This window comes from Oncorhynchus kisutch, linkage group LG8, assembly GCF_002021735.2.
Source record: "Oncorhynchus kisutch isolate 150728-3 linkage group LG8, Okis_V2, whole genome shotgun sequence".
Classification (NCBI taxonomy): domain Eukaryota; kingdom Metazoa; phylum Chordata; class Actinopteri; order Salmoniformes; family Salmonidae; genus Oncorhynchus; species Oncorhynchus kisutch.
The window spans coordinates 56,381,782-56,408,004 of NC_034181.2; the positions used below are offsets into that span (position 1 = coordinate 56,381,782).

A 26,223-nucleotide genomic window follows, 5' to 3' on the forward strand; every position below is an offset into this window, starting at 1 on the left:
TGTTAGCTAAATGCAAACATTATCAAAAGAAGAACCATGCGTGTTTGGAAAGTATTCGCTAGCAGTTGGTATTTATTGTTGGGTAAGAATGGTTCCATTTAGCAAATAGATTGCTAACTTTCTGGAAAGCAGTTTAATGACGCATGTTGTTTGTGACCCTCTTTGCTAAGCCAGCTGACAGATCCATAAACAAGCCAAATGTGCGCCGCTATCTGGCATTGGATAACACATTTGATAGCTAGATAAACTATCTGGCAAATTATTTTACTTCAACCCTACTTACCTGTGTGATGTCTTAACTTTAAATGCGACTACCTATGTGTTCAGCCAACACAGTGTGTTATCTGTATTTGCTAAGTGTATGTTTGGTGGCTTATTATTTCGATTATTTTCTTCACCAGCTCACTTTTAGACTTGTACTTCTAGCTTGCAAAATGGCGGTCTTTCCTGCATTTACCATCAGACTCTCTGAAACAGGGGATTGGGGGTGTGACCGTTGATTATGTTTTTTTTTAATTGAAGTGAATGTTGGACCAAACAACGTTAGCAAAATATTTGTTGTAAGCTTTTTCTAAATGTGCGTTATATTTAACAACTTTCCTTGCGTTTTCGAGTCGCCTTTAAACCCATTGTGACATTTAGAATAACAAGTGTCCCCTCTGCCACAACATGGTACGTTCTAGATTCTTTCTCGTGGGAGGATGTAATGTAGTCATTCTGTTATTTTATAGCTCAATGGTCAGCTGCAACATTTTTGCGTTGCCGTTCAACTTATGTTGATCAATTTGTTTTGATGTAAGTTGCCTCTTCTCCAGGTGCAAGGGGAATGTTGAGCAGCATTTTAAACTAATTCTGAGAAGTCGGTTGTACAACACTGTCTGCATCTGAAGCAATTACACAGATGTTCATGTTTCTCAGCTGATAAGTTCGCAGGTTTTGACAGCTGGCTGATCCTGCCCCAGTATATGCTTTTAAAGATGTTGATGATGGATATGCCATGTCTCCTCTCCAAGGCTCTGGAAGCTCCGATGCATACTAGACAGCTCTGCAAGCGTTATAATGTCAAAATACGTTCGTTACTCACAAAATAAAAATGTACACGCAATCGAAAGAGTTCCTATTCACTCACATCCCAAGGATCCCAGATAGCACTAACCTTACTGCTACGCGCAAGTCGGAAGTCTACGACAGCTCAATACATTGGAGGAGCCCAAGAGTGTTTTTTCCTCGTTGCTTGTAAAATATTTGTGTATCCTTTTTTGGAAGTACATACCGGAGGTCACGGGAGTAAATTAAGCTAGTTGCTCAGCGAAACCCCACATTTGTTAAATACCGAACGTATTTTTACATAACTTGCAGAGCTGTCTAATGAGTTTGAATAGGAGCTTCGTGTTAGAGAGGAGACACTCGTCGCTGACATCTCTAAAGCACAGATACAGGGCAATTAGCCTGTTAGGTTGAATAGTAACCTCTGGAATAACACGTTTTCCTACCAGTCATTTAGATGTTATTGGTTTGGGCTATGCATCTATCTCAGATTTGGAATTTGCTTCAACATTGGTGCTGACTACGCTGTAAGTGTGAACATGGCTGGCGCGTTAGAAAGTATAACGTTACTGTTTTAAATTATTTAACAAGGCAAGTAAGTTATTACTTACTTATTTACAATGACGGCCTAGCCCGGACGAGGCTGGGCCAGTTGTGCGCTGCCCAATGGGATTTCCAATCACGGCCAGATGTGATACAGCCTGAATTCGAACCAGGGTCTGTAGTGACGCCTCTTGCGCTAATGCTGTGCCACTCGGGTACCCTGTAGACCCAAAGCATAAAGAGAAGCCCTGCCTTTCAAATCAATGACTAAGGAAGCAGTGATGCCATTTTAGCAATTGTGTTGCTACTTTTCAGACTACCCTGGCAACTTTTTTTTTCAAACAGTACCTAAGCAACACATTTAGCTAATTTAAAAAATGTATTTGGAACTTTTAGCAACTTTTGAAAAGTGACTCAAACGCTAAAATGCACGCATTTTCCCTCTAGATGACAAAAAAAATAAAAAATTGACCCACACTCAGTCACAACACACGTGCCTGGCTGCAAATGTGCATTGTGAGTGACGTCAGCAGCAGGCCAGCAACAATTTCAGTAAATTGCAAATCATTGTTGGCTGACTGCAGCAGCAGTAGTACGGGTTCGACGAGCCAAACCCAACGAATATAGTTGGTAACGAATGTTTGATCTTGAACAGAACTTACATCAATCAACATGTCTCAATCAAAATTGTACAGAAAATAGTGGGAGTATGTACCTGAACAAATGTACAATCACATTTTTTTTTGCCGAGTTGGCCAGTCAATTTGAATAACGTTATTGTGTATGCTACGCAATGACGCAGTTTTTCACGCAATTTAGCAACTTTTAGCAACATTCCATCCTACCGCTAGCAATTTAACGTGAAAATTAAGTGGCAACACTGTAAGGAAGTAACTAGCCGATTAATTTCGGTTATGTGAACTCCAGTCTAGTCTACTACTTTTAGCTGGTATGCACTCGCTACTGATTTTCTAATGGAGAAAAAGAAATTGACATCAACATTATCTTCTACTTCCAGCTGGTGCAGATGTAACAGTGTATTTCAGTTGTTCAATTCCCGCATAAAATGGGTATTATTCCACCTCCTGGTTGATTATTGTGTTTACATTGTCTAATACACTTTGTAATAAAGGTATGGGATTGTGGGTGGTACAGAGCTCTATGGAGAGTTGCTGTGGGTGAGTTGAAAGGTACCGGTATAGAAATTACATCGTTACATCATAAAATCCACCTTTTACATCAGCAATGTATGTTATTAGTAACAAATGTTGGTGTGGCGTGTGTTAGGGTTGCGTCAATTCTAATATGTTAACGGGTTTAAAATGCATTAATACTAAATCCTTACACGTGAAATAAGCCACTCTTTATGTCATTTGCCGAATCTTAGTTTGCCATTTAGTTTTTTTGCTAACAGTTAGCTAAAGTTCCCTCTGAAGTTGGTAGCTAACTTGAAAATGCATATTCTTTAGGAGTGCTATTTGTATCCCGTCGACTACTCAGCATGCAGACATACTGTGTGTGTACCATGAGTGCAGGTAATTTATTTCAAATGTATAAAGAATGTTTTTTAAATTTATGTGCACCAGCTAGCAGCGTTTTTGCCTGGTTTTGTTAGTTTACGAAAATATGGTACATTCTAGGTGTATTGTATTTCTTCGCCACAAGAGTGTGACGCTGAGTGATTTTTCTAGTTCATTTGATATATGTTGAATACTTAAGTGGATGATAGTTTGTTCTGATGTGAATATGAGATTATTAACATGTAAAGTGTCGGTCCCATTTTTCATGAGCTGAAATTAAAGATCACAGAAATGTTCCATATACACAGCTTATTTCTCTACAATTGTGTGCACAAATTTGTTTTCATCCTTGTTAGTGAGCATTTCTCCTTTGCCAAGATAATTATTCCACCTGACAGTTGTGGCATATGAAGAAACTGACTAAACAGTGTGTGATCATTACACAGGTGCACCTTATGCTGGGGACAAAGAACACTTTAAAATGTGCCGTTTTGTCACAACACAATGCCACAGATGTCTCAAGTTGAGGGAGTATGCAATTAGCATGCTGACTCCAGGAATGTCCAACAGCTGTGGCAAGAGAATTTTATGTTAATTTCTCTACCATAAACCATCTCCATTTTAGAGAATTTGGCAGTACCCGTTACTGGCCTCACAACAGCAGACCACGTGTAACCACGCCAGCCCTGGATATCAGTCTCTTAACATTCCACAAGGAGTTGAATGTACCTGAACAGAGACCGACAACCAGGCTAGTATATATTTTGGATACAAATTAGTATAGCAACAGATAGCTCTTGGTGAGATCTATCCCATGTGAAATTACCTGTCCGAAATTTGTATTAAAAGTAAATGGTAAAGCAAAGACCATCAACCGTTGATTCTACCGCATCACTTCATCTCTAAATGTCGGTTATGCAAAAACTTTTAACAAAGATTTATATAACTAAACCACAGCCTGTCGTTTACAACGTGAACAAATGAGTCATAGTGGGCAGAAAAAGCAATGATGGCAGAGCCCAGCGAGATCCTATCGGCGTGAACTAGCACTCATCTGCATATTTCCTCCAGGGAACACCTACTATAAAATGCGGATGTGCAATAAATTAAAAAAACAGAAGAAGAAAATTGAATACGTCATTGAAAAAACATGGCGGCATCGTTAGTGCGTTTTGTTCGCGGAGGTTTTAGCAGGACTTTGAATCGTAAGTACATTTCGAGTGTTAACTGTGCACTAACATGCTGTCATAATGTTTATGTCATCTGCGTGATAACGTACTTATATTGTTGTTAAGATCGCGCTATCTGTAGTCGACCGATTCTCACTTGACCTTCCATCAAATTGGCTAGCAGGTCAGTGGTTATGTTCCAGGTCGGCATTTTAGTTGTCACACTGCGCATCTAGAAGCTTGCTAAACGCAAGTCAGATTTTGGTTATCTGCTCAGTACGATTGAAACAGACGACGTCTGGAACGCACATTGTAATGTCAGTTATAATCTGACACTAACAGGCATGTATGCCTTTTATACGCTATATATACAAAGGTATGTGGACACCCCTTCAAATTTGTGGATTCGGCAATTTCGACCAGACCCTTTGCTGACAGGTGTATGAAATCGAGCACATAGCCATGAAATCTCCATAGACAAACATTGGCAGTAGAATGACCATACTGAAGAGCTCAGTGACTTAACGTGGCACCATTGTCAGTTCTTCAAATGTAGGTGCTGTTATTGTGAAGTGGAAACATCTAGGAGCAACAACGGCTCAGCCGGGAAGTGGCAGGCCACACAAGCTCACAGAACTGGACCAGCGAGTGTTTTGGTGCGTAAAAATCGCCTGTCCTCGGTTGCAACGCTCACTACCGAGTTCTAAACTGCCACTGGAGGCAATGTCAGCACAATAACTGTTCGTCGGGAGCTTCATGAAATGGGTTTTCCATGGTCGAGCAGCCACACACAAGCCTAACGTCACAATGTGCAACGCCAAGCGTTGGCTGAAGTGGTGTAAAGTTCACTGCCATTGGACTCTTGAGCTGTGGAAACATGTTTTCTGGACTGATTAATCACGTTTTACCATCTGGCAGTCTAACAGATGGATCTGGGTTTGGCGGATACAAGGAGAATACTACCTCCCCGAATGCATATTGCCAACTGTAAAGGTCGGTGGAGGAGGAATAATGGTCTGGGGCTGTTCTTCTTGGTTCGGGCTAGGACCCTTCGTTCCAGTGAAGGGAAATCTTAACGCTACAGCATACAATGACATTCTAGATGATTCGGTGCTTCCAACTTTGTGGCAACAGATTGGGGAAGGCCCTTTCCTATTTCAGGATGACAATGCCCCTGTGCACAAAGTGAGGTCTATACAGAAATAGTTTGTCGAGATTGGTGTGGAAGAACTTGACTGGCCTGCACAGAGCCTTGACCTCAACCCTATTGAACACCTTTGGGATGAATTGGAACGCCCGACTGCAACATCAGTGCCCGACCTCACTAATGCTCTTGTGGCTGAATGGAAGCATGTCCTCGCAGCAATGTTCCAACATCTAGTATAATGCCTTCCCAGAAGAGTAGAGGCTGTTATAGCAGCAAAGGGGGGACCAACACCATATTAATGCCCATGATTTTGGAACGAAGTGTTCGACGAGCAGGTGTCCACATACTTTTGGTCACGTGGACATGACCAAAAGTATGCAGATGTTCTGAAAGAGCTGCCAAACCTGGACCCGTACAAATCAGCTGGTCTTGACAATCTGGACCCTCTATTTCTGAAACTATCCGCCGCCATTGTCGCAACCCCTATTACCAGCCTGTTAAACATCTCTTTCATATCGTCTGAGATCCCCAAGGATTGGAAAGCTGTCGCAGTCATCCCCCTCTTCAAAAGGGGGAGACACCCTGGACCCAAACTGTTACAGACCTATATCCATCCTGCCCTGCCTAAGGTCTTCGAAAGCCAAGTCAACAAACAGATCACTGACCATCTCAAATCCCACCGTACCTTCTCCGCTGTGCAATCTGGTTTCCGAGCCGGTCAAGGGTGCACCTCAGCCACGCTCAAGGTACTAAACGATATCATAACCGCCATCGATTAAAAAACAGTACTGTGCAGCCGTCTTCATTGACCTGGCCAAGGCTTTAGACTCTGTCAATCACCATATTCTTATCGGCAGACTCAGTAGCCTCAGTTTTTCTAATGACTGCCTTGCCTGGTTCACCAACTACTTTGCAGACAGAGTTCAGTGTGTCAAATCGGAGGGCATGCTGTCCGGTCCTCTGGCAGGCTCTATGGGGGTGCCACAGGGTTAAATTCTCGGGCCGACTCTTTTCTCTGTATATATCAATGATGTTGCTCTTGCTGCGGGCGATTCCCTGATCCACCTCTACGCAGACGACACCATTCTGTATACTTCTGGCCCTTCCTTGGACACTGTGCTATCTAACCTCCAAATGAGCTTCAATGGCATACAACACTCCTTCCGTGGCCTCCAACTGCTCTTAAACGCTAGTAAAATCAAATGCATGCTTTTCAACCGTTCGCTGCCTGCACCCGCATGCCTGACTAGCATCACCACCCTGGATGGTTCTGACCTATAATATGTGGACATCTATAAGTACCTAGGTGTCTGGCTAGACTAAACTCTCCTTCCAGACTCGTATCAAACGTCTCCAATCTAAAATCAAATCTAGAGTCTGCTTTCTATTCCGCAACAAAGCCTCCTTCACTCACGCCGCCAAACTTACCCTAGTAAAACTGACTATCCTACCGATCCTCGACTTCGGCAATGTCATCTACAAAATAGCTTCCAACACTCTACTCAGCAAACTTTATGCAGTTTATCACAGTGCCATCCGTTTTGTTACTAAAGCACCCACCACTGCGACCTGTATGCTCTAGTCGGCTGGTCCTCGCTACATATTCGTCGCTATACCCACTGGCTCCAGGTCATCTACAAGTCCATGCTAGGTAAAGCTCCGCCTTATCTCAGTTCACTGGTCAGGATGGCAACACCCACCCGTAGCACGCTCTCCAGCAGGTGTATCTCACTGGCCATCCCTAAAGCCAACACCTCATTTGGCCGCCTTTCCTTCCAGTTCTCTGCTGCCTGTGACTAGAACTAATTGTAAAATCGCTGAAGTTGGAGACTTTTATCTCCCTCACCAGCTTCAAACATCTGCCATCTGAGCAGCTAACCGATCGCTGCAGCTGTACATAGTCCATCGGTAAATAGCCCACCCAATTTACCTACCTCTTCGCCATACTGTTTTTATTTATTTACTTTTCTGCTCTTTTGCACACCAGTATCTCTACCTGCACATGTCCATTTGATCATTTATCACTCCAGTGTTAATCTGCTAAATTGTAATTATTCGCCTACCTCCTCATGCCTTTTTGCACACAATGTATATAGACTCTCTTTTTTTTCCCCCACTGTTATTGACTTGTTAATTGTTTACTCCATGTGACTTTGTTGTTGTCTGTTCACACTGCTATGCTTTATGTTGGCCAGGTCGCAGTTGTAAATGAGAACTTGTTCTCAACTAGCCTACCTGGTTAAATAAAGGTTAAATAAATGTCATTAGCTAGCTATATCCTTGTTATGTGGCCATAACTGAGTCAAGTAACTTAAAAGTGTTAGTCACTTAGCCGCTAGTTAGCGAGCAGTCAACTAGCTCAAAGGAGAGGACCATGCTGGTAATCCAACCTGTTTTAACGTTAGCTAGCCATATGTAATGTTATTTTATGTAATATGTTACAGTTGCCAATCAAAGCCCATGTCTCTTGCAAGCGAGATCTGAGGCTACTGAAACAAAACGTGAGTATACCAGTGTCTAATAGAATTCACCCAGGCCGTGGCATTTGTCTTTATGGTGTACATTGCAGATAATCATCATCATCAGTATGTTGAACCCGCAAAGTCCTAGTCCATCCTCAATGTAGTATAATTATCTAACCATTTAGTTTGATCTTTGCGACACTGAATACAATAGATGATTGAGTGCAACAATAAATGCATCGCCTCTTCCTTTATTTGAATCTATGTAGCCACTGTCAGACCCAAGGATGCGGTCACCCATAACCAACTTGCAGCTTTTGGAGAATATGTGGCTGAAATGCTTCCTAAGTATGTGCAGCAAGTCCAGGTAAGATAATGTAATTGCAGCAACTGTAATGAACACGGTCAGCTTTAAGACGAAGACATCCACACAATCATACAATGTTGAGCAACCATCAAGGGAAACTATACTGTAAATCCTAAATGCATACGGTGCGTCTAAAACATGGGGAACATAAACATAAGGTTACAAAGGAGCCCGCACTTGGGAATTAAGCTATCAACCGGAAGGTTGCTGGTATCAAATCCTAGATGCCATTGTGCCCTTGAGCAAGGCACTTAACCCCCCACAACAACAGGTCCCCGGGCACTCAGTGTGGCAGCCCCCCGCGCACCTCTCCCAAAATGTTGGTGTATAATTGACCACTAAAGTTATCTTAATCTTAATTTACCTTTTTAGAAAGCTTGATATTTTGTATAGCTAATTGAATGTCATTTTGAAGCCATATGAACATCACAAGGATGCATGTTATATCTTCAGGTGACGTGTTACAATGAGTTGGAGGTGATGATCCATCCTGACGGGGTCATCCCTGTGTTGACCTTTCTGAGAGACCACAGCAACGCTCAGTTCCGTAACATGATTGACCTTACCGCAGTGGACATACCCACCCGCCAGAATCGCTTTGAGGTACTACTCCATTCATACCCCCAGCCTATTGTTCCAATAGTATACCTCTCTTCATGACAGTCCTATTTTTGCAGTTATAAACATGTGTTCTGACACAAACATATCCATAGCTGACATAAGTAAGAATTTAACCAGGTTGTTTAGACAAACTCTGATCTATTCAGTTTATTTTTCATTTTTATGCCTAATTCGGTTTTCTTTGATGGTGAATAGATTGTGTACAACCTGCTCTCCCTGCGCTACAACTCCCGGATCCGTTTGAAGACCTACACCGACGAGCTCACCCCAGTAGACTCCTCTGTGTCTGTCCACAATGCAGCCAACTGGTACGAGAGGGAGGTAAGTTTTGACAGCTACATCGTAAGAATGCTTTTCTTGAAGGGTTCAAAGATTTTTTTGTGTTGGCAGCTCAGGATTTATATTTTGCCTGCCAAAGGCAAATGCTCATGAAAGGATAGGTTTTTAAAACTAGCAGTAATTTACCAAAGTTACTGGAATCTTCGGTAATTAACAGGTAATCTATTGTAACTTTGGTCAGTTATACTCTAATACATTTTTTTTTCATATAGTATACCTTTTTTATCTGTTCATATTCTCCATGAGTTTTTAGTGGAGGCCATATGGTTCAAGAGAAAATATCTAATTATTGAAAAAGAGCATCTAATCAACAATGGCATTATTTCAATTAACTCTGCAACTTTTTCAACAATTGACATTTTTCACAACTGCAGCAGTTTGACGCCAATATATTTATAACAAATACATATTGACATAGTAAAATAAGTGTGTGGGGGGGAAATATAATGGATATTTCATACGGAAACCCATATATTAAACAACAATGATATTCACTAAGTTGATGGTTTATATTTAGGATAATATTTTACAGCTTTGTCATTCAATTTTCTATTTTAACATATGTTTTGATTATTTTACATGGTATAAAGCCACACAGAGGGCCAGATATAACTACAGACACCTGGATTATCTGAAGTACCCAGAAAGGCCACTAGATGTCATAAAAACAACTTGAATGTTACCAAAATTCTTGTAGTTTACTGGGAAACTTAGAAAGTTTTCATAAATATACCCTCCCTTTCCAACACTATGAAAGGATATGTTTTGTGCTTGTCATTAGGTGTGGGACATGTATGGAGTTTTCTTCGCCAACCACCCTGACCTGAGGCGTATTCTGACAGATTATGGGTTTGAGGGGCATCCATTTAGGAAGGACTTCCCACTGTCTGGATTTGTGGAGGTGATGTGAATGCTGAGAAATGTCCCATGTATTTTACATACATTAAAGGCCGAATTATAACCTAATCCTATCCTAAGATCGCTACATGTGACTTCACATTACCACAGGAGGTTGGTGGCACCTTAATTGGGGAGGACGTGCTCTTTGTAATGGCTGAATGAGTAGAATGGTATGCAAGGCATCAAATATATGGTTTCCATGTGTTTGATTCCATTTGCTCTGTTCCAGCCATTATTATGAGCTGTCCTCTCATCATCAACCTCCACTGGTATCTACCATATTATTCATTCTGTCCATCTGGTACATCTCAGGTGCGTTATGACGATGAGGTGAAGCGTGTGGTGGCAGAGCCTGTGGAGCTCTCACAGGAGTTTCGGAAGTTTGACCTGAACAGCCCGTGGGAGGTGTTCCCAGCCCACCGTGAGGACAAGGCACCTGAGCTGCCAGCTGGGGATAAGCCAGCTGACAAGTAACCATCTACCCCAGAGATAAAATGCCTATATATATATATATATATCTGTACTGTTGATGGACCCATGTCCCGCTTGAGCCCACTAAAGTATTTATGTAAATAAAAACAAAAGGTAAACATTTTATTTGTTTGTCTTTATTTATTCATTAGTTGGATGTGCTGTGTAGAGATTACATTTTGACTGTATGTTTAAACTCTAGTAGACTGTAGCACTAGTAGAAACAGACCTTACCTGCCATACCATAGCAGACCAAAAGAGGGCACTGTGTGCATGTTAAAGCAGTTTGAATATTGTTGAGGTTTAATGTCTCACGAGTGGATTAGCATCATGTTGATATAAGCTCTCCCTATGGGCATGTTCACTGACATGGATGTGCCTTCTACCAATAAGAATACAGAAAAATATACATTAACTTTTATTTATTCTGCTTCACATGTTCCAAAGCATCCATTGTATAAGAAGTATTTTTAACATCTCAAGAAGCAGACGACTAACACATGGGTTGAATGTACCCAGGGCAAAATTTTATGCAGTTCACAATCATTCCTTTGCAAGGACAAAGATATAAGCACAGGTCACCAATGTACCACTTACAATACTGTTATTTTCAACACAAAAAGTTATGGATAGAATTACAGTCTCATTACAAAGAAGATCTTCAAAGCTGTTAGCTGATTATTCTCCATGACAGCATGCATGAAATTATTAGTCAAAATTCTCTTAAGACTCCATTCCCAATATCATAATGCCTGTTATCTCTCTGGAAATTGATCTCACTGAGCTCTAAAATATTTTTTGTGGGTTCCTTACACTCTCAAAAGTTGTCATGCTAGTGTATTTTAGTGTACCATGCTAGTGTATTTTAAATTGTATTTTATTTTACCGCTTTTTCTCCCCAATTTCGTCCTATCCAATTGTTTAGTAGCTACTATCTTGTCTCATCGCTACAACTCCCGTACGGGCTCGGGGGAGACGAAGGTTGAAAGTCATGCGTCCTCCGATACACAACCCAAGCAAGCCGCACTGCTTCTTAACACAGTGCGCCTCCAACCCGGAAGCCAGCCGCACCAATGTGTCGGAGGAAGCACCTGGCAACCTTGGTTAGCGCCCACTGCGCCCGGCCCGCCACAGGAGTCGCTGGTGCGCGATGAGACAAGGACATCCCTATTGGCCAAGCCCTCCCTAACCCGGACGACGCTAGGCAAATTGTGCGTCGCCCCACGGCCCTTCCGGTTACGACAGAGCCTGGGTGCGAACCCAGAGTCTCTGATGGCTTGCTAGTGGTTAAATATAATTAAAGCTGTTATACAAATTTGGTCCACTCAACTCGATGACTATTTCCTACTGCAGTCCATGCACATAATGATTGAAATTAGAACTACAAAGCAAATGCTAAACTACAATTTTCCCATACAAATGGAAAAATTATTAATCCGTTTCATAATTTTCAATTCGCTGTTTTGAAAAAGTCATTCCACCCTCAGGGTACAAAAGTCGCCACGATTAGTGACACTTGGGCATTAGGGAGTCAAGAGTGTGACGAAGGATGTGCTCCAAAAGTAGGTTGTGTGAGGGCAGCACCGCAGGAGTGAGTATATGCATGACACCGCAATCACAGGCAGGTAAGTATTTTTCTCCATGAATCTTGTTCTGTTGGCAGCTCTGCTGAGTGGTCACTAGCTGGCACAGCCACAAAGTCATCAAATCTGATTTTAAACAACCTTAACTACATTGCTAGCCCTAATGCCTAACCTTAAATTAAGACCATAAATGACATTTTGACTGCAGCTAGCGGAAATGGCTCAGTTCTGCCTCCAGGGCAAGATTCATGGCAAAAATCAACCTGCTATTCGCATAGTAGATGACCATTAATAGGGGGACTAAGTATTACTGAAATAGTCTCTCATTATTCAGTAAGTGTCACATTGTGTTTATTCCTTTTCATAAGATGCTAATTCAAACTAAAAAAGGAACACTACCCAGAGATGGTGTACATAACCCAATAGTCCCACACAACTCAGGATATGACCCAGATGCAGACACAGGAGGCGGATAGTACAGTTCTCATAATATTTATTATACAAGGGGGCAGGTAGAGGTCAGTAATCCAGGGCAGAGTCAATGAGGTACAGAACGGCAGGCAGGGTCAGAGCAGTCAGAACCGGGAAGACTAGAAAACAGCGACTCAAACAGGGAAAAACACGCTGACAAGACTAACTGACAACAGACAAACAGAGAACACTTGTATAAATACACAGGGGGTAATGGGGACAAATGGGAGAGACCTGGTGGGGGGTGGAGACAAGCATAAAACAGGTGAAACAGATCAGGATGTGACGTGGAGAATCAAAATACAGTATTTGCTGGAGAGTAAAATTAACATTATAATTGGACTATATGCTATTTTTATATGTTGTTTAAATGACCTCTCAAACAGACTGTAATTTGCTGAAGCCTGGCACAATTTTAACAGCATTTGTCTCTCTCAGGGTGTGTGAATTAAACCGGCACGTTTATCATAAGGGATGATATAGGCAATTCAATTTTCTCCACAGCGGTCACCAGCTGAGGAAATAAATTAAACTCTGCTAAGTTAGAAATCAAATTATGAGCCTGGTGCCCCAAGGTCCAAAACTAGCAGATTTCAAGCTACAACAAGGATGAGTATGGTGTCTGTATTGGTCCAATGGACAGCCCTGCACTGTAACAGGACATTTATTCTAAGTGTTGGTCATGCTTTTTGGTTCAAAATGCCATTTTATTTCATTGTGATCTGACACTGGCCTTATCAGAAACTCACTCTAAAATGAAGGAAAAATACTAAATTTGACACAAAACAAGTGTCCCCATTATTTGACAATGCCTTTCAAGACATTGATAAAGGTATGTTAAAAAATCCAGATAAGTATTAACTGAGACATCATATCCTGAAAATAGCAAAAATGCTAGTACGTGTACATGTTCATTAATTCAAGACTGCAAGTTGGAGTTTGACAAAGTAAACCCATTGAAAGAATTAGCTGGACATAGAATAATTGAGTGTAGTAGGTCCACAGCCAACTGTGTTCCTGACACTGTCCCTTATGGCTTCCGGCTCTGCTGTTACTGCTGATTGGTGGCTAGTTTTTGTATTTCTGGATAGACCAGGAAGCCAGTGAAGGTTATATACTTGGCATGGTTGCTGTATGCTCCAAAGCCATCGCGCTGGTGGCTATAAAGCCAGACGATATCACCACGGCGCAGAGACAGCATCAGACTTTGGCTCTGCAGAGCCTTCTCAGTGTCACTGTCATCGTAGATCATGGCCTGCACCTCCAGGTGGTTCTTCATCAGCTTGATTGACAGGGTTTTATGGGGAAGCTTGCCAGCATTGAAGGAGAAGAAGTAGGCTCCTGGAATACGGCAGGTGAATACACCTTCGGTGACGTTAAAGTCAGCGCCAATGTTGACAAAGTCTGTGTCAAAGGAGATAGGACGGTGCTCTGTGAAGCCCTGGTCCACCCCTACGATGCTCTGAGTGCGGCCAACGGAGAAGGCTGACCTCTGGTCCTCCTCTTTATCCTCTACCTCCTCTCTCTTCTCAACGTTGTCCCTTTCTCCCAGCCCATCCTGGTCTGTTAGGGTGTGGTCATTGGCATTCGCCTTGTTTCTATACATGGGAGTTGGGTCCTCGTGCTTGCGGTCTTGGAAGGTGTAGGTGTCAGGGTAGATTAGGTAGCCGTTAAAGGTGGTGTAGTGACCTGTGTTGCTGTAGATGGCATAGCGGGGATCACCGTGAAGGCGGAGCCAGACTGTGTCACCAAAGTCCAGCTGCAGCATGGCGCTTTGGCTCTGAACCTTACGCTCCTCTCCCGCATTCTCATCATACACAATGGCCTGCACTTCATTCCTGTTCTTCATTAGCATGACTGACAGGTCACGACTGGGGAACTTCCCCACTGTGAAGGAGAAGTAGTATGCTCCGGGGATGCGGCAGCGGAACATGCCTGCCTTTGGATCAAAGTCCCCACCGATGTTAACATACTCCTTGTCAAAGGTCACCACCATCTTTGGTCCACCCTCCATGCTGCTGGTGCGTGCCACTGAAAAGGCAGAACGCAGTTCTGCATCCTCGGGCAGGCGAGCGAAGGCCCACGTGCAGGTTACCTGACACATCAGGCCAATCAGGAGACGGCTAGCTGGTGTAGTCATCTTTTCTGTTGGGAAAAAGGTTGGCCCAGTTAATTAAACAACAGTCAGGTGCTTAATCTCAATATAATACACAACAGAGATACCATAGCAGACCAAAAGAGAGCACTGTGTGGATGTTAAAAAGCAGTTCCGTAGCAGTGTGATACCATGGTGCAGGTTATATATGAATTGACTGTAACTCAACAATCGAATAGCTCAAGGCTTTGCCAGCTCAATTGAGAAGTAAAATCAGAAACAAGTGAGATTGTTATTAGTGATTCAATACCACCTGGATCCATAGAGGATTGAATCTTCTCTGAGACACTTGCTTTGAAAATATGTTTATCCCAAAACGGAAGCAGCATTAATACGTTCCTAATTAGCATTTAATTTTACCTGGCTAATGAAGGTACAAAAAGAGAGACAATAATATTTGCCCTCCGCTGGCTGAGGTGCCAAACCAACTGGAGAAAATACACCTTCATCTCCACCAAAAGTCATACGTTTACTCAACATCAATTATATCATGACTTAATTCTCTCCTGTCTCATCACTACAGTATATTGATCCCAATATCTTTGTAAATGTGATAGTGCTTTGACAAAGGGGCTTGCTTTGAAACACGCCAGCGATCAACATCACTGAAAGGAATTAAGCTGCTGTCCCGAACCTTATTTTATAATTGCATCTTTATAAATGTTTTAACATTCTTTATAGTCAGTGAGCATTATTATGCCCACCATTTAAAAGCTTGATCCAAAATACAAAGTCATGCTAATCGGACTGCTTCTTTTTTATTGAGGGTAAAAAAAAAAGTCTGGTCTACTAGGTCCTGTCATCTGTCAAATGTCTGTGTGTGTTGCAGTAAATATTGATTTTAGGATCAATGCAGGCAGATTTCGATATCATACAGTAATTTCCTAGTCCGGCTACTAAAGTTCAAAACATCTATTTGTCTAATGAGATCTTCTCTTCCTGCCTGTGTAGAGTCATCACTAAAGCCTTAACAGAAGTGGACCTGTCAGAAGGAGTTTCAGACAATGTCTTAAATGTACTTTATCGACATACAGTAGGTTATTCCATGGGGAGTCTTATAATTTCAAACAGAAAAGAAGGAATTAAACATAAAAACATGAGATCCCATGGGATTGATGAGACTATTTATAAACAGCACTTGGACTGACATGAACACAATACACATAGTTATCTTCCTTTCGACGTGGGTGTTATGTTTGCTATATCGTACTCTAGCAGGTATTGCTGCTTGTCCTTCTCGAGTCACGGTCGCAAGAGTTCGCCCTCAAAAATAGCCCGAATTAATCTAAAATAAATCTCTAATTAATTTGGACGTTTGTTTTTTTTCCAACTTTCTCACTGTCTATTACCGGAGTGTCCGTCTGGCAGAATTTCATAGCAAATCATGTTATACAACAGGTCGCGGCAGAACACAAGATGCTTGCGAATTGGTATGAATTTTGGAATATTGACAAGTAGTCGGGATGTGTGCGCAACGTATCAATTCTTATTGTGACCGAAACAGTGGTAGACTCAATGAACACTATCAAACACATTAGCAAGTGGCCACTCGATAAAGATCTTATCAGCCAATTGTGTTCTTTCAACATAACATTGGTGACGTGTTATCTTATGTAAACAAGTTGGGGCGCTGAGTGATGTTGGCAGGTCTGTCTCACTGTCTGTAGGTTCTGCCGTGCAATTGGATCGAGCACAATCACTGCAGCTGTTTCTCTGTGCTTGACAATTCTCTCTAGGCGTTACCATCCGGTGTTAGTGGGCATGATCGAAATCACCCCTGAAGTATCCAATGGAACTAGGAATGCGGTACAAAGGCAATCCTCCCGGTTTGTTCTGGAGAAGTTCCCAACGCTGTGTAATTAGACGCGGTGGCGAACCACAATATCCATTCATCCAATTACATGCGTTAACCCTTTACTGACTAGAGACGAGTCTCCAGCTCACAGTGATAATTATGGTCAGGCCATGTGAATAAAACCTTTTTCATTATAACAGCTGTTGCAAATTTCAGTTTTGGAAGATACTGACTTTATGATAGAACTTATATTATTTACACATTGTAGTACATTTGTACACTGACTAAAATCGATGCAACATAGGCCGTTTTCAACTAGATACATATTTTGAGGGGGTTCAGCTGCTCTTTAAGTACTGTGAGGCTATCGGTGAACGACAGTTCTAGTATTGTATGACAGCAGCCTCAAGGATTTGCTGCATTCTGCATTTGACTAGCATGTTGCAAAGAGGTTGCTCATTTCTTCATGGTTGATGCAGAGTGACATGTTGAAACCTGCTCCATGAACGCAGCATCCCTGTTTCCATCCAAAGATGAATCCATCGCTTGTGAATAAATGTAAATGTCAAGCTGACTGAGGGCTGAGTCTTGCCCTCACAGTGAATGTGACATTCTCTGTGTAGATATTCATCACATCTTCAATTACATTGGAGGCATTTACAATTATGTTTTTCTATTCAACAGAATACATAATCACTTCTATTTTGAATGTTGATAGCTTTGTAATTATTTAATATTTTGAAATCTATTTTGAGTGTTTGCATGTCTTTTTAGGGACACTGTGCAATAACCAGGGGCTATGAGAGTCCAAAATAAATGAGAATGAGCAGCATTTCCTCACTTTAATTATTTTGGTGAAAAGCATTCCACCACGCTGAGCCATCTGCTAGAGGTGATAACAAACAAATGCTCAGAAATGAATAAGTCCCATTGGTGGCCAAATAGTCTCATCCCTGGAGTGTCGATGGATCCATAAGTGGGCCTAGGTTGTAGAATGTTAATTTAGATAAAAGCAATAGTAGACTCTCAGTTAAGGGATATTACTTAAATGTAAATATTAGCCTATCGTACGTTTGCAATGATATTAATCAATTTCTGGAAGTATATTCTCGTAGTATACTCAAGTAAAATGTCACATAATATATAACAAATATAATGTATATGTGCAACATACAGGGCATTCGCAAAGCATTCACCCTTTACCCCTTTACTTATTCCACATTTTGTTACGTTACAGCCTTATTCTAAAATGTATTAAATTATAGTTTTTTCCTCATCAATCTACACACAATACCCCATAATGACAAAGCAAAAACAGGTTTTTAGAATTTTTTGCAAATGTATTAAAAATAAACACATACCTTATTTACATTAGTATTCAGACTCTTTGATATGAGACTCAAAATTGAGTTCGGGTGCATCCTGTTTCCATTAATCATCCTTGAGACATTTCTACAACTTGATTGGAGTCCACCTGGGGTAAATTCAATTGATTGGACATGATTTGGAAAGGTACACACCTGTCTATATAAGGTCCTACAGTTGACAGTGCACGTCAGAGCAAGAACCAAGTCATGAGGTTGAAGGAATTGTCCGTAGAGCGCCGAGACAGGATTGTGTTGAGGCACAGATCTGGGGAATGGTACGAAAACATTTATGCAGCATTAAAGGTTCCCAAGAACACAGTGGCCTCCATCATTCTTAAATGGAATAAATTTGGAACCACCAAGGCTCTTCCAAGAGCTGGCTGCCCATCCTAACTGAGCAATTGGGGGAGAAGGGCCTTGGTCGGGGAGATGACCAAGAACCCGATGGTCACTCTGACAGAGCTCCAGAGTTTCTCTGTGGAGATGGGAGAAACTTCCAGAAGGACACCAATCTTTGCAGCATTCCACCAATTAGGCCTTTATGGTAGACTGGCCAGACGGAAGCCACTCCCCATTAAAAGTTACATGACAACCCACTTGGAGTTCGACAAAAGGCACCTAAAGACTCTTAAACCATGAGAAACAATATTCTCTGATTCTCAAGATTCTCTTCACTGACATTTTCAACCTCTCCCTGTCCGAGTCTGTAATACCAAAATGTTTTAAGCAGACCACCACAGTGCCTGTGTCCAAGAACACTAAGGTAACCTGCCTAAATGACTACTGACCCGTAGCACTCACGTCTGTAGCCATGAATTGCTTTGAAAGGCTGGTCATGGCTCACATCAACACCATTGTTCCAGAAACCCTAGACGCACTCTAATTTGTGTACCGCCCCAACAGATCCACAGATGATGCATCTCTATTGCACTCCACCCTGCCCTTTCCCACCTGGACAGAAGGAACACCTATGTGAGAATGCTATTCACTGACTACAGCGTTCAAAGCTCATCAATAAGCTAAGGACCCTGGGACTAAACACCTCCATCTGCAACTGGATCCAGGTGGTAAGGGTAGGGAACAACACATCCGCCACACTGATCCTCAACACATGGGCCCCTCATGGGTGTGTGCTCAGTCCCCTCCTGTACTCCCTGTTCACTCATGACTGCATGGCCAGGCACGACTTCAACACCATCATTAAGTTTGCCGATGACACAACAGTGGTAGGCCTGATCACCGACAACGACGAGACAGCCTATAGGGAGGTCAGAGACCTGGCCGTGTGGTGCCAAGACAACAACCTCTCCCTCAATGTGATCATGACAAAGGAGATGATTGTGGACTACAGGAAAAAGAGGACCGAGCACGCCCCCATTCTCATCGACTGGGCTGCAGTGGAGCAGGTTGAGAGCTTGAAGTTCCTTGGTGTTCAAATTAACATGGTCCAAGCACACCAAGACAGTCGTGAAGAGGGCACGACAAAACCGTTGAGAGCATCCTGACTGGTTACATCACTGTCTGGTATGGCAACTGCTCGGGCCTCCGACCGCAAGGCACTACAGAGGGTAGTGCAAATGGCCCAGTACATTACTGGGGCTAAGCTCCTTGCCATCCAGGACCTCTATACCAGGCAGTGTCAGAGGAAGGCCCTAAAAATTGTCAAAGACTCCAGTCACCCTAGTCATAGACTGTCCTCTCTGCTACCGCACGGTAAGCGGTACCAGAGCACCAAGTCTAGGTCCAAGAGGCTTCTAAACAGCTTCCACACCCAAGCCATAAGACTCCTGAACACCAAATCAGACTATTTGCATTGCCCCCCCCACCCCCACCTCTTTTACACCGCTGCTACTCTGTTGTTATCATCTATGCATAGTCACTTTAATTACTCTACCAACATGTACATATTACCTCAACTAACCGGTGCCCCAACACATTGACTCTGTACCAGTACCCCCCTGTATATAGTCTCGCTATTGTTATTTTACTGCTGCTCTTTAATTACTTGTTACTTTTATTTCTTATTCTTGTCTGTATTTATTTATATATTTTTTAAACTGCATTGTTGGTTAGGGGCCCGTAAGTAAGCATTTCACTGTAAGGTCTACACCTGATGTATTCAGGGAATGTGACTAATACAATTTGATTTGATGAAACCAAGACTAAACACTTTGGCCTGAATGCCAAGCATCACGTCTGGAGGAAACCTGGCATTATCCTTATTCTAATACTAATACTAATCAGGATCGAGGGATAGATGAATGAAGCAAAGTACAGAGAAATCCTTGATGAAGTCCTGAGCGCTCTGGAGCAGGTTCTCAGACTGGGGGGCGAAGGTTCACCTTCCAACAGGACAATGACACTAAGCACACAGCCAAGATAACGCAGGAGTGGCTTCGGGAGAACGCTTTGTCTGCTGAATCTTTTAAGCAGGAAGACAGGATCACAAAAACCTCGACATTTGGCATTGACCCACAAAAACATGTAATCAAGCACAAACTCATTTTCACAAGCACATGAAAGTGGCAATAGCACCGCTGTCAAGGGTAAACATCAACAGTGTTTATCATTATGCCCTGATAATTAGGTTTTCAATAACCCAGCATAACCACCTCTTAAAAATTACCTAAAAGTAACAGCCACCCAGGAGTTGTTTATGTAGGATTATGACATCATGTTGCTGCAGCATATTTCAGGTTCATGTTATATGATACACAAGGTTCAAATGAAATAGGAACACAGAAACACAGTGGAATCATATCCATGTTCAAACTTTGACCAAAATCTATATTTGTTTATTGCGTTCTCATTTTTTTGTTGGTCTTTTTTCAAATATGAGAAGTGGCTTCTCTTATTTATTCCTATTTTTATTGTATGCTTCTTATTATATTTCCACTTACAGGATACACTACACAGAGGATAATACTGTATATCCCACTTGTGAAAATCAACAGAGAAAAAAAAAAAAAAGTTAAAAGCCTACATTTTCAAAGTAACTAAAACTAGACTTACGTGTGAAATGTGTTTTTAGGCGTTCAAAGAACATCATTGCCACATCATTGCTCAAGGTGATGAGAGGCAATCTCAATGAGCGAGCCACTCAATCTCTCTCATAGGCACAAATTGGTGAAATAGCCCCCTCTCTCCCATATGATCAGCCTCTGAATATAACCTGCTCTATCCTAATTCCAGCATAATAGCATCCCTCTGTCAGCTATCAGTGGTAAATGTAAATCATACACGACAATGAGGTGTACCGCCACTATGCCATAGTTACAACCCTGTAGGCACCAGACATATTTCTGATACCATAACTTTTGTCATCCTATCATTGATCTATGAACAACAGTTCATTTGCTTAGTTGGTGCATTTATCAATGGAAGATGTGCGTACATTTCATGTTATTGTAAATTGAAGCTAAGGTTAAGTGTTGACTGTAGTTTTTCCTCTCAATAAACTCACCGCCCTTCTCTGCATTTCCAAAATGTACATTTCTGCTTAGCATCACCTACTTCTGCTGTCATGCCCAGACCTGTTTCACCTGTTCCTGTGACGGTCTCCACCCCCTCCAGGTGTCGCTTATTTTCCCCAGCGTATTTATCCCTGTGTTTCCTGTCTCTCTGTGCCGGTTCGTCTTGTATGTTCGTCAAGTCAACCAGTGTCTTTTTCCCGTACCCCTTTTTCCTATTCTCTTTTTGATAGTCTTCCCGGTTTAGAACCCTGTCTGACTCTGGACTGCTTTCCCGCCTGCCTGATCATCCTGTCTGCCCTGACCTTGATTCTGCCTCCCCTTCGGTACCTTTTGGACTCTTTTGCCTGTCCACGACCATTCTCTTGCCTTATTGGATGAATAAATATTGTAAAACTCCAACCATCTGCCTCCTGTGTCTGCATCCGGGTCTCGCCTTGTGCCATGATATCTGCTTTGAATACGGATGGTTTTTATCATCTTTGCACCACTGACATTGGGGATCAGATGGATATGTTCTTTGACAGCGCAGTGCGACTGACCAATGGTTAAAGCCAATTTTAGTACTTCGACCCCTGAGTGTGGATGGATATTAAAATGCAGACTTCAGTCAGAGGACCCTGGTATCTGAGATCACACGACGGGTCCCTGCCGCTTCTGTCCCTCTTATTAGTCACATCCTCGCCAGATGTCATCTCACTGCTCAAGTGGAGCCTTTTAACACGAGGCATGGATCTGTCACCATCTGGGGTCATTGGCTCAAACGAGAGAAAAGGGGGAGGAGAGAGAGAACCAGCAACAGGGGGAAATGAGAGCAAAGAGCTTTTTAAAAATGTCAGGCTTGAGAATTAATCTGTATCTGTGAAACTATTTGACGTTTTGCGCATACCACCATGATTAAAAAACAGAGAGGAAAAGCTCTCCCTGGACTGGCCCTTGATGCACAGTTCCATCATTTATAATGCGATAGCAGTAATGACTCAGGAGTACACAGACACAGTCCATTAACAGCGAAGCACGGTTGTGTTCGATCTACACCCTACCAACAGGAGCAAGACACCTGGTGAGAATCTCACATATTGATTGTGTGAAGAGAAGAGGCTCACTGAGCAGTTGACTTGACAGCTCCCCAAACGGGTCCATAGTTGGACTGGATTCAAATGGGTCTCAAGATTTAAAGGGCTGAGGAAGACTCGCAGCAAAGAGTATCAAACACAGACACTGTTTGGGGACTAAAGGGACCTCTACACAACAACCACTGCCCATGGGACAATGTATGAAACTTAGTGGTGGAAAAAGATATCTTAATATTAAAATGACTCAAGTAAATGTGAAAGTCATCCAGTAAAATCCTACTTGAGTAAAAGTCTAAAAGTATTTGGTTTTAAATATACTTAAGTATCAAAAGTATAAATAATTTCACATTCCTTATATTAAGCAAACCAGACGGTGCCATTTTCTGTTTTTTTTTATTCACGGCTAGCCAGGGGCACACTAACACGCAGACATAATTTACAAACTTTAGGATGTGTTTAGTGAGTCCGCCAGATCAGAGGCAGTAGGGATGACCAGGGATTATTGATAAGTGTGTGAATTAGACAATTTTCCTGTCCTGCTAAGCATTCAGGGAAAATGGGTCAGGGAAAATGTATGGAGTAAAAAGTACATAAGTACATTTATTTTCTTTTGGAATGCAGTGAAGCAAAAGTTGTAAAAAATATAAATACTTCCTTAAGTACTTTACACCATTGATGAAACTGTCAGGCCCACTTCTCTCTTTCCTTGATGAACATGGTATGGGTACTCATTATACATGATACTCCCATCAGTATTATCATAAAATCAAATTTGATTGGTCACGTACACAGTTTAGCAGGTGTTCTGGTGTGTGCAGGGAAATGCTTATGTTCCTAGTTCCTATCAATCAATGCAGTAAATTATGCACAATTATCCTTCCAGATCCCTCTATCCTACAGTATCATAAACCTCTGCAGTGTTGCGCTGGAACATTTAAAAATGAGGAAGATTTAATATTAGCAACAAAAAATAAAATATCATAATGGCATTGATATTACCTCTGTGTGAAATATCAAACACTTTGACGTTTAACAGTCTAGTTTTGTATTATAAACTTATGTGGTTAAAACCAGATATCTAGATACTTAGCTACATGCGTAGTGGCAACTCTGCCGAATGTGTGTACGACTGAGCCTGTAATCCTCCCACTCACATTTTGAAGAAAGAAAATCAAAACATCAACTCCCCCTGACTAGGACACCTGCCTGACCGAGTTTGCGTTTGTCTCTATGTTTCTTTCTGCTTTTATGTACCAATTGGATTTGGATAAGATTAAAGCCCCCCTCTGTGTTTAATCATCTCCTTTCTTCTCTATACCTCCCACTGCTGTTGACAGATCAACCTGAACCTGGGATTGGGTGGGAGATGATAGGAGGTGCTCTTTGTTTGTTAGCATTCTCCATGTGCTGTAGATGAATATTCTATATGCCAAGCCCACGCATCCGCCTACGAGATGTTATTACCTTCTTCTGGTCTATGCATTGGAAACACTCAAATATGAACAAAGGAAGAGACATTGAGAACACAGCAGGAGATGTACATCGGCAGAGAGCATTGTTGCTGGAGTCAACTAATAAACCACAATCTCAAGGCTACAGCAATCCTCTCACCTCCCTGAGATGAAGAGGGGTACATGATAGATAAATGATACGTTCCTATATACTCAGCAGTGTTTGGCACCCCGTCCAGATTCCGTATTGATGTTGCTGTAGATCGGTGCGGACAAATATTAGCATGTTGCTTGGACGCAACAAGATTCTAAAATGCACAACGTCTACTTCATGCAAGAGAGAAAAAGTAACCCCCTCTATACTGCAGTAATCCTTGATTCGAGGTGTCCTTACCTCTGTGTAGTAGACTGTGCTGTAGGAGAGAAATGCTCAAAGTTCTCCAAAAGAGCTTCTGCACCAGGAACTGTCTTTGTGTGTATCAACCTGCTGCTGCTGTCTGGGAGGCTGTGTAAGCAGCACACCCACATATATATACACACTCACTGGAGGATATGAGAGTGATAAAGGGGCTCCTCATCTGATCAGGGAGACTCTGGAAGTGCAGAGCGCTCCTCTACTAAGGCATTTTCGGAAGCGGGGGGACACAAGGGGGGGATTGGAAAAGGTGGGGGGGATTTTTGATGTGATATCTTGGCATGGTCTTCCATGTATCTCAAACAGATCATGTGTTTACAGAATGTGCCTATATTTTCTAATTGGATGTTTGTAAATGTTTGTTTGCATGTGTGCATAATGGTTGTGTGTGTGTGTGTGTGTGTGTGTGTGTGTGTGTGTGTGTGTGTGTGTGTGTGTGTGTGTGTGTGTGTGTGTGTGTGTGTGTGTGTGTGTGTGTGTGTGTGTGTGTGTGTGTGTGTGTGTGTGTGTGTGTGTGTGCGTGTTCACATGAAAGAGGAGGAGAGAGCCTGTCAGGGTTTAATCACTGAAGGGCTTTGTTATATTGCAACAATGTTGCCAATTTCACACTCATCCACATTGTTATGGTCATTATCCTCATTCTGAGTGGGGAAGAGGGTGGAAGAAGGATAGCATGTAATGCCTTCAATTTGAAATGTATCTAACGATACTTATTTTATATTCTCATTCAAATGTCACATTCTGTTCCTACTGCACATATTTAAATGAGCCATCCCTCAATGTGTAACTTTCCCAGGATTTGGAACACACAGTGTCCCAGCAGCAGGTGCTGCTAACTCAGCACCACGTAGACCTCCATTCGGTTCATGTTTGCAGCAAATGACCCATTTTGGCTCAGAACAAACAAGGGGAGAGATGATGCCACCAAAGTTGTCATTCTCTCACTCTTTGTGATCAGTAGCCCTCCATTCTTCCTCCACTTTCCCGGGTAATCAATAAGACCGGATGTAAATGCTGCATGCCTGGTAATAGATGGCACATAGAGGTTCAGGTTGACATTTGATGGGCGTTTAATGGTCTCCAGTGTGGAGACCGGCGCCGACAGAGATGGCCGCCTCGCTTCGCGTTCCTAGGAAACTATGCAGTTTTTTGTTTTTTTACGTGTTATTTCTTACATTGATACCCCAGGTCATCTTAGGTGTCATTACATACTGTCGAGAAGAACTACTGAACATAAGAGCAGCGTCAACTCACCATCAGTACGACCAAGAATATGACTTTCGCGAAGCGGATCCTGCGTTCTGCCTTACACCCAGGACAACGGAATGGATCCCAGCCGGGACCCCAAAAAACGACTTCGAAAAAGGGGAAAACGAAGCGGTCTTCTGGTCAGACTCCGGAGACGGGCACATCGTGCACCACTCCCTAGCATTCTCCTCGCAAATGTCCAGTCTCTTGACAACAAGGTTGATGAAATCCGAGCAAGGGTAGCATTCCAGAGGGACATCAGAGACTGTAACGTTCTTTGCTTCACGGAAACATGGCTCACTGGAGAGACGCTATCGGAGACGGTGCAGCCAGCTGGTTTCTCCACGCATCGCGCCGACAGAAACAAACATCTTTCTGGTAAGAAGAGGGGCGGGGGCGTATGCTTTATGGTTAACGTGACGTGGTGTGATCATGACAACATACAGGTACTCAAGTCCTTCTGTTCACCTGATTTAGAATTCCTCACAATCAAATGTAGACCGCATTATCTACCAAAGGAATTCTCTTCGATTATAATCACAGCCGTATATATTCCCCCCCAAGCAGACACATCGATGGCTCTGAACTAACTTTATTTGACTCTTT

The 26,223-nt window shown here is 42.3% G+C and overlaps 3 protein-coding genes across 44 annotated transcripts in view; 1 reads left to right on the forward strand and 2 right to left on the reverse strand.

The window, feature by feature from the left end:
* Positions 1–802, reverse strand: part of LOC109895538 (CUGBP Elav-like family member 1) — a 41,812-nt gene extending 41,010 nt beyond the window's left edge. For 6 of the 40 annotated variants that reach the window (XM_020489298.2, XM_020489296.2, XM_020489294.2 and 3 more), the window contains exon 1: positions 284–795. The gene's annotated coding sequence lies outside the window, so the exon portion shown is untranslated. Of the gene's footprint in view, positions 1–283 lie in introns of all 40 variants that reach the window. The other 34 variants (XM_020489282.2, XM_020489278.2, XM_020489283.2 and 31 more) reach the window with 19 other exon arrangements.
* Positions 803–3,739: 2,937 nt separating this feature from the next.
* Positions 3,740–10,712, forward strand: LOC109895537 (NADH dehydrogenase [ubiquinone] iron-sulfur protein 3, mitochondrial-like). Of its 3 annotated transcripts, none has more exons than XM_020489273.2 (7): positions 3,740–3,861; positions 7,871–7,927; positions 8,158–8,255; positions 8,709–8,858; positions 9,072–9,197; positions 9,997–10,116; positions 10,428–10,712. In XM_020489273.2, exons 1-7 carry the CDS (start codon positions 3,834–3,836, stop codon positions 10,587–10,589), a joined length of 741 nt encoding a protein of 246 aa, XP_020344862.1. In that variant the 5' UTR covers positions 3,740–3,833; the 3' UTR covers positions 10,590–10,712. The 3 variants fall into 3 exon arrangements, with proteins under 3 accessions (XP_020344862.1, XP_020344861.1, XP_020344863.1); XM_020489272.2 differs by having other exon boundaries at positions 3,832–4,315; XM_020489274.2 differs by lacking the exons at positions 3,740–3,861; positions 7,871–7,927 and adding an exon at positions 4,240–4,315.
* A 281-nt stretch (positions 10,713–10,993) lies between these two features.
* LOC109895536 (complement C1q tumor necrosis factor-related protein 4-like) lies at positions 10,994–24,555 on the reverse strand. Its single transcript, XM_020489271.2, has 2 exons — positions 24,349–24,555; positions 10,994–14,785 (listed from the first exon to the last, which is right to left on the reverse strand). Exon 2 carries the CDS (start codon positions 14,778–14,780, stop codon positions 13,692–13,694), a length of 1,089 nt encoding a protein of 362 aa, XP_020344860.1. The 5' UTR covers positions 14,781–14,785; positions 24,349–24,555; the 3' UTR covers positions 10,994–13,691.
* Between the last annotated feature and the right edge of the window lie 1,668 nt (positions 24,556–26,223).

Coding starts and splice junctions, on each gene's coding strand:
- LOC109895536 (XM_020489271.2), bottom strand. CDS start 14,780: ATGACTACACCAGCTAGCCGTCTCCTGATTGGCCTGATGTGTCAGGTA.
- LOC109895537 (XM_020489272.2), top strand. CDS start 4,261: ATGGCGGCATCGTTAGTGCGTTTTGTTCGCGGAGGTTTTAGCAGGACT. Junction 7,928..8,157: donor TGAGGCTACTGAAACAAAAC/GTGAGTATACCA, acceptor GAATCTATGTAG/CCACTGTCAGACCCAAGGAT. Junction 8,256..8,708: donor AGTATGTGCAGCAAGTCCAG/GTAAGATAATGT, acceptor TTATATCTTCAG/GTGACGTGTTACAATGAGTT.